The sequence below is a fragment of the Carcharodon carcharias genome, chromosome 20, assembly GCF_017639515.1.
Source record: "Carcharodon carcharias isolate sCarCar2 chromosome 20, sCarCar2.pri, whole genome shotgun sequence".
Lineage (NCBI taxonomy): Eukaryota > Metazoa > Chordata > Chondrichthyes > Lamniformes > Lamnidae > Carcharodon > Carcharodon carcharias.
Genome location: NC_054486.1, coordinates 7,502,452 through 7,515,431, shown reverse-complemented (window position 1 = coordinate 7,515,431; position 12,980 = coordinate 7,502,452). Strand labels below are relative to the sequence as shown.

Here is a 12,980-nt window from a genome sequence, read left to right as displayed (position 1 = left end):
TTAGTCACGGTCTCTTTGAATGGCGGAGAAGATTCGATGGGCCAAGTGGGCTACTCCTTTCCAGATGTCCTAATGTGACCATAAGATATGCCACTTTAATGCTTTTGTAAGTTTGGCCATTTAGAACAGTTGGGGAGGGGAGAGTGGGAATCATAGAATTCTTTTCATCCATTTTAAGTTACAGGTGCCACCCTTCCAGTGTTATATACCATTCCACGTTGCAAAACTAGAAATATTTGGAAGGGTATCTGATTTTTGTATTATACCAGGTGAACATGATATCAGAAGATGAGATTAGAAATGATATGAGCACGTTTAAAATAAGAAGGGAAGAAATATCAACTAAACTAATCAAACTCAGAGAGGATAAGATCCCTTGTCCAGATGGTTTGCATCCGTGCATTTTAAAAGAATCTAGGAAGAGATAGTAGAGGCACAGTTATGCATGTTTAATAATTAGTTAGACGAATGTGTAGTGCCACAGGTCGGGTGGTTAGCCAATGTTATATATGTACTTAAGAAGGAAAACAGAACGTGCCCAGGGATCTATAGGCCAGTCAGCTTAATGGTGGTAGTAGGAAAAATAACGGAGTTCTTACTAACGGAGAAAGTAGAAGAACATCTTGTAATTAAAAATATAATGATGAATAGTCAGCATGGATTTCAAAACAGCCTTTCTTGACCAAGCTTATTGAATTTCTTGAAGAGATAACAGAGAGAGTTGACAATGATAATGCAATTGGGGCAATATATCTAAATTTCCAAAAGGCCTTTGATAAGGTAACACATAATAGACTAATGAATAAGGTCAAAGCATGCAGAGTCAGGCAAGTACCAGAAAGGATAACTAGCTGATGAGTGTTTTATGATATGGTAGGTGGTATTTGCTGGGCTGACCAAATCCCAAAGGGAAACTTAGTCAAATGATCACAATGATTTTGCAATTTGTATTTATTATGAGAAGGTATGTGTACTGAAGTCAGAAGTAACGATTTCACTACCACTTTTGGAGATTTTAAATATTGAATTAAAACATTTTTTAACAAAAGAGAAGAAAACTTAAACGCACAAGATTAGAGTTGCACAGTTAAATTGAGTCCTGTAACATTTTCTAAATGATTTCTATTTAGTTAGACTCACAGATAAACACCCTTTTCCAGGCAACAGTCCCTATAGTTTCTTAATCTATGAAACATCCGGCAATATTACCGCAAGGCATCCACTGTTGCTGTAAGGGAGGTATTCACAAGCTTTTCTCAACCCTCTCACTTGACAATGGAAACCCAAGGCTTGTAACAAAACCTGGCTTTCTGGAATAATCAGACATTTCTCTGGGGTGGCTAGAAGCAACTTCCAGTATCATAGGATACTGTTCGCACAGCACACTCTTCAAGATCACATGGCCACACACACCTTAGACAGCTTTCAATCTTTCCTAAAGTATATTTCTTGCCATTCATCCTTACCCTTTGTTCTTAACTTTCTTTTGAAAGTTACCTTTCCCAGAATTTAAAAGTCTTTCATGTTGTCTTCATGGTCACAACTTTCAGGAAAAATAAACATAATAACTTTGCTTTACTTATTTATGATCTTTGCCAGTTGTAAAACTTCCTTTTTTCTTTGTTTGAAGTTCAATAGCTAAAAACTCACTTCTTATTTATCTGCTAAAGCAAATTTCTATTCATGCTATATCTACTGATATTCCATCTTAGCTCATTCATCTCCACTTCAAAAATGTCTGCTTTACGCTTAACCCTTTGATGATTTAAACTTTGCTGTCTGATTGTCTTCAGTCTAATTAAATTAGTCACATACACACTCAACATACACACAGCCCCCACAAGCCTGCTTCATAGTATCCCACAGCAATATTGGAAAAAATGATATTTTCTTTGGCAGATGTATTTAAGGAGAAACTAGATAAGCATATGAGAGAGATGGGAATAAAGGATTATACTGCAAGAGTTAGGTGGGGAAGGTTGAGAGGAGGCTCAAGATTAGCATACATACCTGTCTGGACTGCAAATGGTCTGTCTCTATGTTCTATGTAATGTGTCATTTAATAGGAGGTGAATAAGGCGACCAGAGTAACTCTCATTCCAGTTTTTCTTCCTTTGAAAAGAAGCTGCCTACTTTTGGTTGTGTCCTCAAAATTATTAATCTGCCATGTGATAAACTATGGGAGGAAGCATGACTCTGAACATTCTGTGGGATCACATCATGCATTTAGATCCATTAAAGTTGCCCAATCTTTTCAAATTTTCTTGAACGTTTGTCTACAGATTAGGAAACAAGTGAACTAACGGTATAACATTGAAATGAATGTGACAGTCCCTGCATGTTTCTTTGTTAACTCTCTTTTTTTAAAATCATAAACTGATGACTTTTTTATGCCGATTTAATGATTTTAGTTCCTGGACACCGTGCACAACCTGATCCATTCCTACGTTGTGAAAGTAATCAGGGTTAAAAGATTTACCTGAAATTGTATCAGCACTTTTGAAATATATCCGGTTTAAACACCTTTTTTTCCCTCGCAGGTGCAGGCGGCTTAATCTCCAGCCTTTGGCTTACCTCTGGCGTCGAAAGCAGGAAGATCTGCTGAGAGAAATGATATTGTCTAATGTTCAAGCCATGATAATCAAAGTCGCAGCTTTTGGTAGGTATCCAGGCTGCATGGGAGCAGTCTATTAACACAACATAATCCCAGTTCTTTGTATAACCACAACCTGCAAATGAGCAGCTGTCAAATATCAGAGAAAAAGTTCAAATCATCAATCATTTTTTATAAAACTGTAAAGAGATCTGCCAGAGGCGAACAAATTTGAGCACAAAACAATTTGGAGAGATAAGGAAAAGGCAGGATGTTGGAAAATGACTGCCAGAGGTAGGTAATTACTTTTAAATGCCTTTAATCAAACCTGTCAATATCACATGTTATTAGACAGTTTAAGAAGCAGAAAGAGAAGAATTTTATTAGTCTGCATTCCTTTAAAAATAGTAAACAGAAAGTAGCTTGAAATCGATATGTCTGCTGCACAGATTAATGAGCCTTTAAAGAAAAATGTGATCATGTTGTATTTAATAAACCCACATTGCGATTTTTTTATGTTAGTCGTATTTATTTGAGAAGACAGCCTTATTGCACATTGAAGTGAATAGCTTGTAGGCTGTTTCATTTCATAGTTTGCTGTCAGTCAGTATGTTTTACATTTGCTTCAGAATGAAGATTGATGCTGTTTAAAAGGCGTTTCCACAAAACCTATTTTCTGATAAGAGGTCATGGCACATTCCTGGTCTCTGAATGCCATGCACTCCTTCCTTTCCCCAAAACCTATCTTAAAATATTTTACCAAGTCAGTGTCAGTGCAAATACATTACAAGCAATGTAGGGAATTGTATGGAGCCCATACTTAGTTGAATTTTATTCTTTAGCTATTCCTCTTTTTGAGTGGTCTATTGTCCCAGTGGGAAAATAAACCTTGTGATATTCTTATATTTGCTTCTGTTACAATATTCAGAATACTATTGCTGTTTCACCTCAAAATGATGACCATGTTGAATGAAGGAGGTGTTGCACTACTGTAGTTATTACTTTTTGATCTGTATCATATGATACAGTCTAGTTTATGCATTTAAAAAGACAGTATTCTAATAAGACATGGTACCTCTGCAGCTCTGAGCTCAATTGTGTCAGAGCTATCAAAGGTCATTCAGCCCTTAAGCCTAATCTGCTTCACCACTTACAGGCAATGGTTCATGAAAAAGGTTTCCTCACACAATTTACTATTTTATTTCTTAAGTCTTGTTGCTCTAAGTCCCTATTAGTTATTTTTCACACCTGTAAAAATAAAAACATTTACACCTGATTCCTGTGTAACACTTAGTTGTTTATGTACAACAGGAGATCCCCTCTTTCTGAGTGCCAACATTTTTAAAAGCAACAGGACCTTCTCTATCCTACCCTTAAAAAGAAATTCCATGCTAAGCTTATAAGGTTTTCATGGGGTCCAGGAATGCACAATCCAAAAGGTAGTCTCACAATTTTGCAGTATGAGAGAGATTGCAAACATGATTTCTGAATTGAACCAGTACTTTCATGTTGATGCAGACCTGAAAGTACTTCTCAGCACAAAGGTACAACAACAACCCGGACTTACTTCCATTATACTGAACTTTCATTTGAAGAAAGCACTATTAGCTAATGAAGCACTATCCATTAGTTGATTTATCAATCCCTTAATACTTGTCAATTTCCTTAATGATTTGCACATAAATATCCTTTATCCAATTTTCTATTTTTGTGTTAGCATCATTTGTATCACTCATCCGTTTGTGACGCAGAGAGTGGGCAGTGATCTCCTTCCAGGTTTTGTCTTTGTATCCACTGTCTCTGTGAATAACCAAATCAGTTAATGTTCCTTCCCTACATCTGCTTGGTGCCTCTTCAAAAAGTGGGAAGTGAGGTCTTGTCAATTTTATGTCTGAATCCTACCCCTCAACGATACACCACTTCATCACACTAATCTGTTGTGCCACCAGTTCATCTACCTGCTGAAGATTACTCTGGTGGTGCGCAGAGTTCCATCGTGAAAGCGGTTAAGTTACTGCCCATTCTAAAAAAGAACGTCTGAGGTTTGAATCACAAGGGAAGTGAGATTAAATAAAAGGGTTACAAAAGCTGAAGTTCACTTTATAGCCATAAATTAAATTCAGACAGTAGCAGAAATCTCTGATTGACTACATGAGCTGTGCATCAACTGCCCTTTATGTTATCTGGATTCCTCGGTTATTCAACTGCTTTGTAACTCATTCACTTGTTACTGGAGCTCAAATTATAGCTTGCACTGTAAATGCTTTGAACATGACTGTATGAACACTGGAGTAGTTTTTTGCAATTCCCTTTATTTATTTTGGTGCAAAGTTTAATTTCAAAGTAACAGCTTTCAAAGCAGAAATGTAATCAATATAAAGAGAGCTGGCAGAAATGACATTGGTAGTGACCTGAATTATCCCTTTGGCTAGACAAACCTGTTGTCTATGACTAGCTCATACTGTGAAATACCAGACCGAGTTGGTCACAGACAAAGATTCTTTTGTTGAATAGCCACTTTGAGCCCAAATAGTTCTAGATAGTAATTAAATAGAAAATTACTACTGGTTTTGGCTTTAGGCAGAGTTAGATATTATCTGATTTGGTTTCTCACCTGTCTGGAGCTGCAGTAATTATGCAAAAGCCAACTTGGCCCTTTGAGCTGTGCTGTAATTACGCAGTGGCAGAATAATTTGAACTTTCTTAAAGCAGTTTTGGGACCTGAAGATTTTTGTTTAATGTATCAGATTGTGGGGGACTGATGTTAAGAACATTTGCTTACAGCAGGATAATGTATATGTCAATGCTAATCTTATTGTGAATATATTTCAGATTGTAGTAATGATCTGCCTAAGTGCAGGTTCACTCTCATTTCTCCACCCCTCGTGGTCCTTTGTTTTCCTCTTCAGTTGCTCATGAGAGCCTCCCATTCACAATTTCAACGAGCAATACGACTGGGGAAAAGAATACATGAGGTGGTTTCCCAATGCTTTCCTTGTGTGTGCTTAAAGGAAACACAAGTCCTCTTTCGATAAGCAGTCCCTCAAAGTTCTAGCTGTTTAGCCGTCACCATCGAAAATTCGCTGGTCCCACCGCCATTGGCCTTGGCTTGTAACCCTGAGTGTGGGAGCCTTACCTGGGCCTGTGGTAACTCGCTAAAGGGCAGGGACCACCACCCTCTCAGGTCTCAAATGACCCTGCTACCCTAGTATTTCAGATAAGCGAATTTAAAAAATTTCAGGGTCAACTTGCCGTGTATTTTTACTCGATCACGTGTTAAAGGATGGATTCGTGGACGTAATTTGAGTCTGGAATTTTGACGGTTGGTTTAAAAAAACATTGGAAACTACCAAACTACCAGCAAACAGCAGTTGTTTATGGTAACTGTCCTGTGCCCAGGGCTTTGGAATTAAAGGAACACCCAGGGTTAAGGCCTACAGCGGCAGCTGGCCCGTTGAAAATTGCGCCCTGCAACTAATTAATAATTGAATTAAAAATCTTTGAAATGGAACCCACCAGAAGATAGCTGATCTCTGGATCAGAGTGGATATCTTTGTCACATTCCTGAGACCAGATGCAAAAACACGATCATTTAACTTCAGCACAAGGAAGAAGTATTGATTTAAGTTAAGCTTCTTTCAGTTTGATTGGATCTTGGGTTAGATTAATTTATTCGCAGTACCCTCTTCGAGGGGGTGCTTATGGCACTGACTGGTCCAGTTAAACTAGGCCCAACACATCTCACTTGTGAGGCTAAATGGTCATTTAGCTTTAAAGCTTGGGTTTAATATTCAGACAGATATTCAAATTTAAGGCTGCGGGGCCTTTTCATGGAATATTTGCATATTTTACAAGGCAAATAATTATGTACATTTAAAAGATCACTTAGAACTAATGGAATAGCAATTAAGAAGACCTTTTTGTAGATTTTACAGGGTTTTCATAGCAATTTGCACAACACAGCCACAGTTACATAATAATTGGGCTAAAAGGCAAAAATTGGAAGCTCATTGCCAAATATAGCAGCAATACTTGCTCAATAAAGTTAGTCTTATTTCTGACAGGAGCATAAAAAAATCAGCCTGTCCACTGGAAGACCAGATAAATTCATTGGACATGTGCCGTTTCTTTCCTTAAGTGATGACAGATTTGGAAACAAATTCCGTTTTTAAAAATCTTTTGGAATCATCATGAAGTTAACTATTGGCAGCTAATGTAATTCAATGATGAAATCAGAGATAATTGGTGCTGAAATTACCCCATTGATATTGCGTGATAAGGCGATTTTGACAGTCTTTCAAAGAGAGAAGAGGCACCGAATGAAAGTTTTGTCATGAGAACTCTTCTTGTTTGTAATCTTCATTAAAACTAATACCATTAAATTGAAATAACCCCATAGGTGTTGTCTGAATTGAATACCCAATGAAGGTAAAGCAGAATATCTTTGCTGTGTTTGTGATGAATAGCTGCACGTGATTTTTTTTTTAAATTGTGAAATAAACAAGCTGTTCCACAGTTCTCTATTTTATAATCTTCATCTGGATATCCAAGCCGTTGAATAGAAGTGAAATAATAGTTACTGTGTATTGGTCCTGATACATGCGTAGTATGCAGTCCATCTGAGAGAGATGTTTTCTGGGAACAGTTTTCATCTTTGAATTGTACATCTGTTTATACCTCAGTGCTAAAAATGACTGGATTTTTACTCAATTTGGAATATTAATTTCGTAAATGACCATTTCATTCACTCCCAGCTGAGTTCTTGTGACAGTGCTCCTGAAGCAATTTTTTTTTCTTTGCTTGTCACTGTGGTCTGAAATTTACAAACCCTTTGGGGACTGGCTGGGAGGCCGGGAGGCTGGTAAAATGGCGAGGGAAGGCTAAGGGTAGCATGAGTGTTGTTTTCCTGCCACCAAGCCATTTTTCCAGCAGCGGGGAAGGTGTCAGATATCCTGGCCACTGGAGCCCAATTGAATATTTTACTCTGAAGAAGAGTCGTACGAACTCAGAACATTAACTCTGTTTCTCTATCGACAGCTGCTGCCAGACCTTCTGAGTTTTTTTTCAGCATTCTCTGTTTTTATTTCAAATTGCCAGCATCTGCAGTATTTTGCTTTTACTTGAGTATTGTACCAGCTGCTGGAGGGCTCTAAGCCATGCCAGGACACCATCCAGTGAAACCTGGTGGCCTCCCCACCTGGTGACCACCCACAAAGTAGCGGTACCGCCTGCCCTTAGCAACCCCACAATCCACTTGTTGGGGCCTACTTCACTTGTCCCGGCAGCCCCAGACCCCACTTACATGACTGTGAGGGCAAACGGCCATCAGTGTGCCGTCATCTTCCTGCTGCAGCCCCAGCAATGGCCACTGTTAACAGTGGCGCTGCTGAGCCGCCAGCCCTCAGATGGGCTGGCAGCTCGTGGGGGTGGGCTGCACTTCTTAACAGGGGACAGCTGCCGCTGGCAAAATGAAGCTGCGGGTCTCACCTCTTGCTGAAGCAGGGGCCCTGGCAGTGGGACCCCTGCTGCCTATGTAGAATCCAGCCCTGTCTCTCTGCTCATCTAATTCATTCATCCATCTTGCGCTCTCCCTTTGTGAGGCTCACTTGTTTTCCCTCATCGCCGCCCTGTTCTTCCTTTGTTCATCTCCAGCGTTTTTTTTTTCTCTCCTTTCAATAGGCTCTAAGAAAGAAAAAGATAAAAGGACGTGGGAAGGCCAATCATGGAATTAGACTAGGCACCTGTTGCAAAGGAGAAAACACTGGTGTAAACCTGAAGGGCTGAATGGCCTGTTCTGTGTTGCAACTTTTGAATAATCTTTTTCAAGCAACGGTCTAATTCCCTTAAAAAAAAGAACTTTGTTGCAACAACTTATTGTAGAGCAGAATTTCACATTCTAACATTGGTCCCTGTTTTAAACAAATTTTCCAGCTGCTCTTACAATTACTTTGTTTGTGATTTATCTTAACTTTGTTTTTTTTAAATTATCCTCTTATTGACTATTGGGAAAAACCTACTGCTAATTATTTATCACTCTATCATAATCAGATTACTCATCAACCACCTCCGCTGATATAAAAAAGCCCTAATTTCTCAAGTCTTCATAACTTCAATCCTTCACCCCATTTAACATAACTCCACATTATACACTCTGCATTGCTTTTGTAGCTTTACTGTAACAGGGTATTACCTTCATATTTATTTTACATTGAACTGCATCTGCTGCCCTTCCAGTCAATCCATCTATATTTTCATACAGCCATTTATAATCCTTGTCAGCATTTGCCATAACCCTCAATTTGTGATCATCAGATGTTGAATAACAATAATCCCTGAGCCCCTAAATCCAAGTCATGTATGTTTACAGTAATTAGGTGCAGTCTCATCACAGACCTCGGTGGGACAACACTCATTGCATTCTTTTAATCTGAGAAACTTCCTTTTATCCATACTCTTGAGTATAAAGTAATATTCTCTACTTTTTCACAGAATTTAACAAACAATGGAAAATATTCTCATAGAGAATTTAAACTGCAGCCAAAAAAGGGAGGCGTTCTGGCATTTTGTATAGGCTGAGATAGCTAAGTCTATGTATTTCATTCATGGGTACATAAAGGATAAGTGAGTTCACATTTCTAAGGGATTTGACTTCTTTTTCTGCACAACATTGCTAGAATATTTCATGGGACCACTTTTTAAAATTTCAGCTGCATTCTCAGGAAACAAATGTGAGAAATCCTTGTATTTTCAGTGTGATCAGTATGACAGATTTGAGATGAAATATCATGATGAATTTATAGCATGTTCATTGTTTTATTAATGAGAATTTTTATTGTTACTGTTTCTTAAGGTCAAAAACTGTTATTATTTAAGCTGTACCGTGCTGTAACTAGTTTTATTTACAGCATTTCAGAGAGCTGCTTTCCTGACTTTGAAGAGTAGCTACAGATACCACGTCCCAACTTGTCTATTGCATTTCAATTGTTCCTACAGCTATTAGGAAATACCAATAGGTTTGCTGACAGCAGAATTAAGTACAGAAACATTTTTAAGTGTTCTTGCTTAGTTTTGCAAAATACAATGGTCTATATACAAATAAAATTTAAACATTACTTAACAATTCAACTCTATTTGTTAATTTGAGGGATGGATAATGATATGAAATACATTTAATTAAACTGTTTTTACTCTACACCTGCTATGAATTGATTACTTATCCAGAAGGAATAATACACCTGTACCTGAAAGAGAGTTTTTAAACGACACCATAGGATTTTTTATCCCTTGTATTCCACAGAGCCACTCCCAGTTATCAGCCACTCTTTACTCTTCCACAGTTGATATGCTTGCTTTGTCTAAGGAAAATATTGTATTGTCATATTATCTCTGGTGCACTCCTCTTGAACATGGGTTGCACTGCAGTGTTGGCTTGCACAGGACCCCTACAAGCTCCTAGAGTTGAATGCGAAAAGGCTAAGCTTTTTTATTCTTCCTGCCAAAATGGCTAATTTCACATTCACTCACATTATACTCCATTTTCCAGGTCTTTGCCCAATCACTTAACCTGTCTATGTCACTTTGTAGCCTCTTTACGTCCTCTTCCCAACTTACTTTCCGATAGGGCTCACTGAATTGATTAAGTCCCTTCATCAAAGACCTGGCAAATGGAGTATAATGTGGGCGAATGTGAAATTAGTCATTTTGGCAAGGAAAATAAAGAAGCTTATTACCTAAATGGTGAGAGACTGCAGAGCTCTGAAATGCAGAGGGATCTGAGTGTCCTAATGCTTGAATCAGCAAAGGCTACCATCTAGGTACAGCAAGTAATTACGAAAGCTAATATTATCATTTATTACGAGGGGAATTGAATACAAAAGTAGGGAGGTTATGCTTCAGTTGTACAGAGCACTGGTGAGACCACAGCTGGAGTACTGTGTAAAGTATTGGTCTCCTTATTTAAGGAAAGATGTAAATGTGTAAGAAGCAGTTCAGAGAAGGATTACTGGGCTAATATCAGGAATGTTTGGGTTGTCTTATGAGGAAATATTGGACAGGTTAGGCTTGTATCCATTGGAGTTTAGAGGAGTAAGAGGTGACTTGATCGAAACCTTTAAGACTGAGGGGTCTTGACAGGGTGGATGTGGAGAGGGTGTTTCATCTTGTGGGAGAATCTAGAGCTAGGGGGCATGGTTTAAAAATAAGGGGTTGCTCACTTAAGACAGAGATGAGACGTTTTTTCTCTGAGGGCCATGAGTCTTTGGAACTCTCTTCCTCAAAAGGCAATGGAAGCAGAACATTTGAATATTTTTAAGGTAGAGCTAGACAGATTCTTGATTAACAAGGGGATGAAAGGTTACCGGGGTAGGTGGGAAATTACAATAGGATCAGCCATGATCTGATTGAATGCCAGAGCAGCCTGGAAGGGCCAAGTGGCCTAACCCTGCTCCTATTTCTACTGTTCGTATGGAATAAGATAAAGGTCACCATCCAGGCCTAACTAGCTTATTGTGGAACCAGAGCCCCAACAGCATAGTGGCCTTACTCCCCAATTTTAAATACTAACCCTTTGTGGTTTGTGAGAGAACATTTTGAGTGTCTGCATCTCAACATGTTCTTCAAGGCCTTTCAGGCTTCCCAATCATTGGATTGAGACACTGGCATTAAAGCAATTCTCAGTTAACTCATAAAGTTTGCAAGAGATTGCTCAGACATTTGGGCTCCTATTTAAGCACTTATACAGAAGTATTTATTAGTTAGTACACTTTGCTTGCTATGCCATGAAAAGATTCAGTGTAAAATATAGTTTCAGGTTTCTGGGAACTACACAGGTTGTGATTCCATCCATGGCTTTGCTTTTAGGCCTCTGTAGTCCAGAAGATGACACTTATTTGTTACCACAAATTTGAATATATTGACCTGGGTAGTTGTAAGGCAGATTATTTGTTTTCAAGTAGTGGACAAAGCATTAACCTTCACTAACTCCCTAGTGTCAAGGTTCTTCACAAGGCTTCACAACTGCTGCATGCCCAAAGCTTTAAATGCCAAATGTTTGCCTTTATCTGATTTATAAATTAGGCAAAGACCACAAGTACTGGAATGAACCCACATTACAGTATCGCTAACAGTGAAGATTTTCTCTGTGAACTGCAAATGGTCGCAGCTGTAACTGTCATGCAACCTCATCTCAAACATTAAACCTGAGACCTTCTAATGGAAGGGAAACATAAAATGGTACTGTCCCCAAAAGTTCCTAGAGGCCATTACATTTTTTTTAGAGCTGAATATGTGTCAGTAGCCTGTATAGGTTAGCCCAGTGGTAGCACACTCATCTTTAAGTCAAAAGGGCATGGGTTCAATTTGAGCACATAATCAAGGCTAACACAGTGCAGCATTGTCAGAGGAACCATCCCTTCAATAAGATGTTAAACTAAAGCCCTATCTGCATCTTCAGGTGGGCATTAAAGATTCCAGGGCTCTATTCGAAGATGAGCTAAGAGTTAGAGAATTACTTGCTAGTGTATGTTTTTATTGACAGCTAAAACAATTTACTTTTTAAGAGCTTCCATTTATGCAGTGCCAGGTACTGACAGAAAAGTAATTTACATCAAATAAATTGCTTTGAATTGCAGTCACTGCTAACTTCCTATAACATTTTATCCTACCTTGTCAACTTAAGTTTTACCATTTTGAGATAGCTGGGGTCAGATTTGTGAAGAGCTGTGGAGGGGAGCACAGAGGTGGGAGAGCTCACAATCTCCCACTGCGGGCCAGTGTGCCGATCTTCTGGCATTTTTTTTCATCGTTGGCCGTATTTGAACAGACAAGGCCTGGGGAGGAGGGAGTGGCAGGAAGCTAATTAGGTCATCTGAAAGGCTTATTAAAGCTGCTCTGACGATGCCGACTGGAGCTTTACAGTTGGTGGACGAACATCCTGCTAAGGCTGCAACCTAGCCCCAGGATGGAAAGTTGGGAGCCTGCACTCCACCCTACAATTTAAGTTAACACCCCCCCGCCTCCACCCTACAACCACGATTGACAGAGGGCCACAGCTGTAGCCCCTTTGTAATTTTAAGGTTTTAAAAAGTAGTCAGATTGCACCTCCACCTTGAGGCACCCTCTCTTTCATCTACCTACATCAAAAGCACCCGCTTCTTATGGTGGGGTGTCCGATCTGTCAGTGCTATTGGCTCTCCAGACTGTAACTGGGCTGAGCCCCTGTGCAGACACTAAATTGGCCGATCTCACAAAAATCGGTTTCGGAGTCCTACCACCAGCAGTTCCCAGTTCCCAGCGCAGGACTCAGCCTGGTGTCGGGATCAAGACCCGAGATTAAAAATCCAGCCCCTGGGCTTTAATTGCAACTGCTGTTTGTGGGTTAAAAATTGTA

General features: G+C 39.2%; 1 protein-coding gene across 2 annotated transcripts in view; it reads left to right on the top strand.

The window, feature by feature from the left end:
- dph6 (diphthamine biosynthesis 6) overlaps window positions 1-12,980 on the top strand; it is a 230,290-nt gene that overhangs the window by 77,569 nt on the left and 139,741 nt on the right. For both annotated transcript variants that reach the window (XM_041215295.1, XM_041215296.1), the window contains exon 5: window positions 2,541-2,659. In XM_041215295.1, the coding sequence (XP_041071229.1) occupies window positions 2,541-2,659 (119 nt within the window). The remainder of the gene's footprint in view (window positions 1-2,540; window positions 2,660-12,980) is intronic.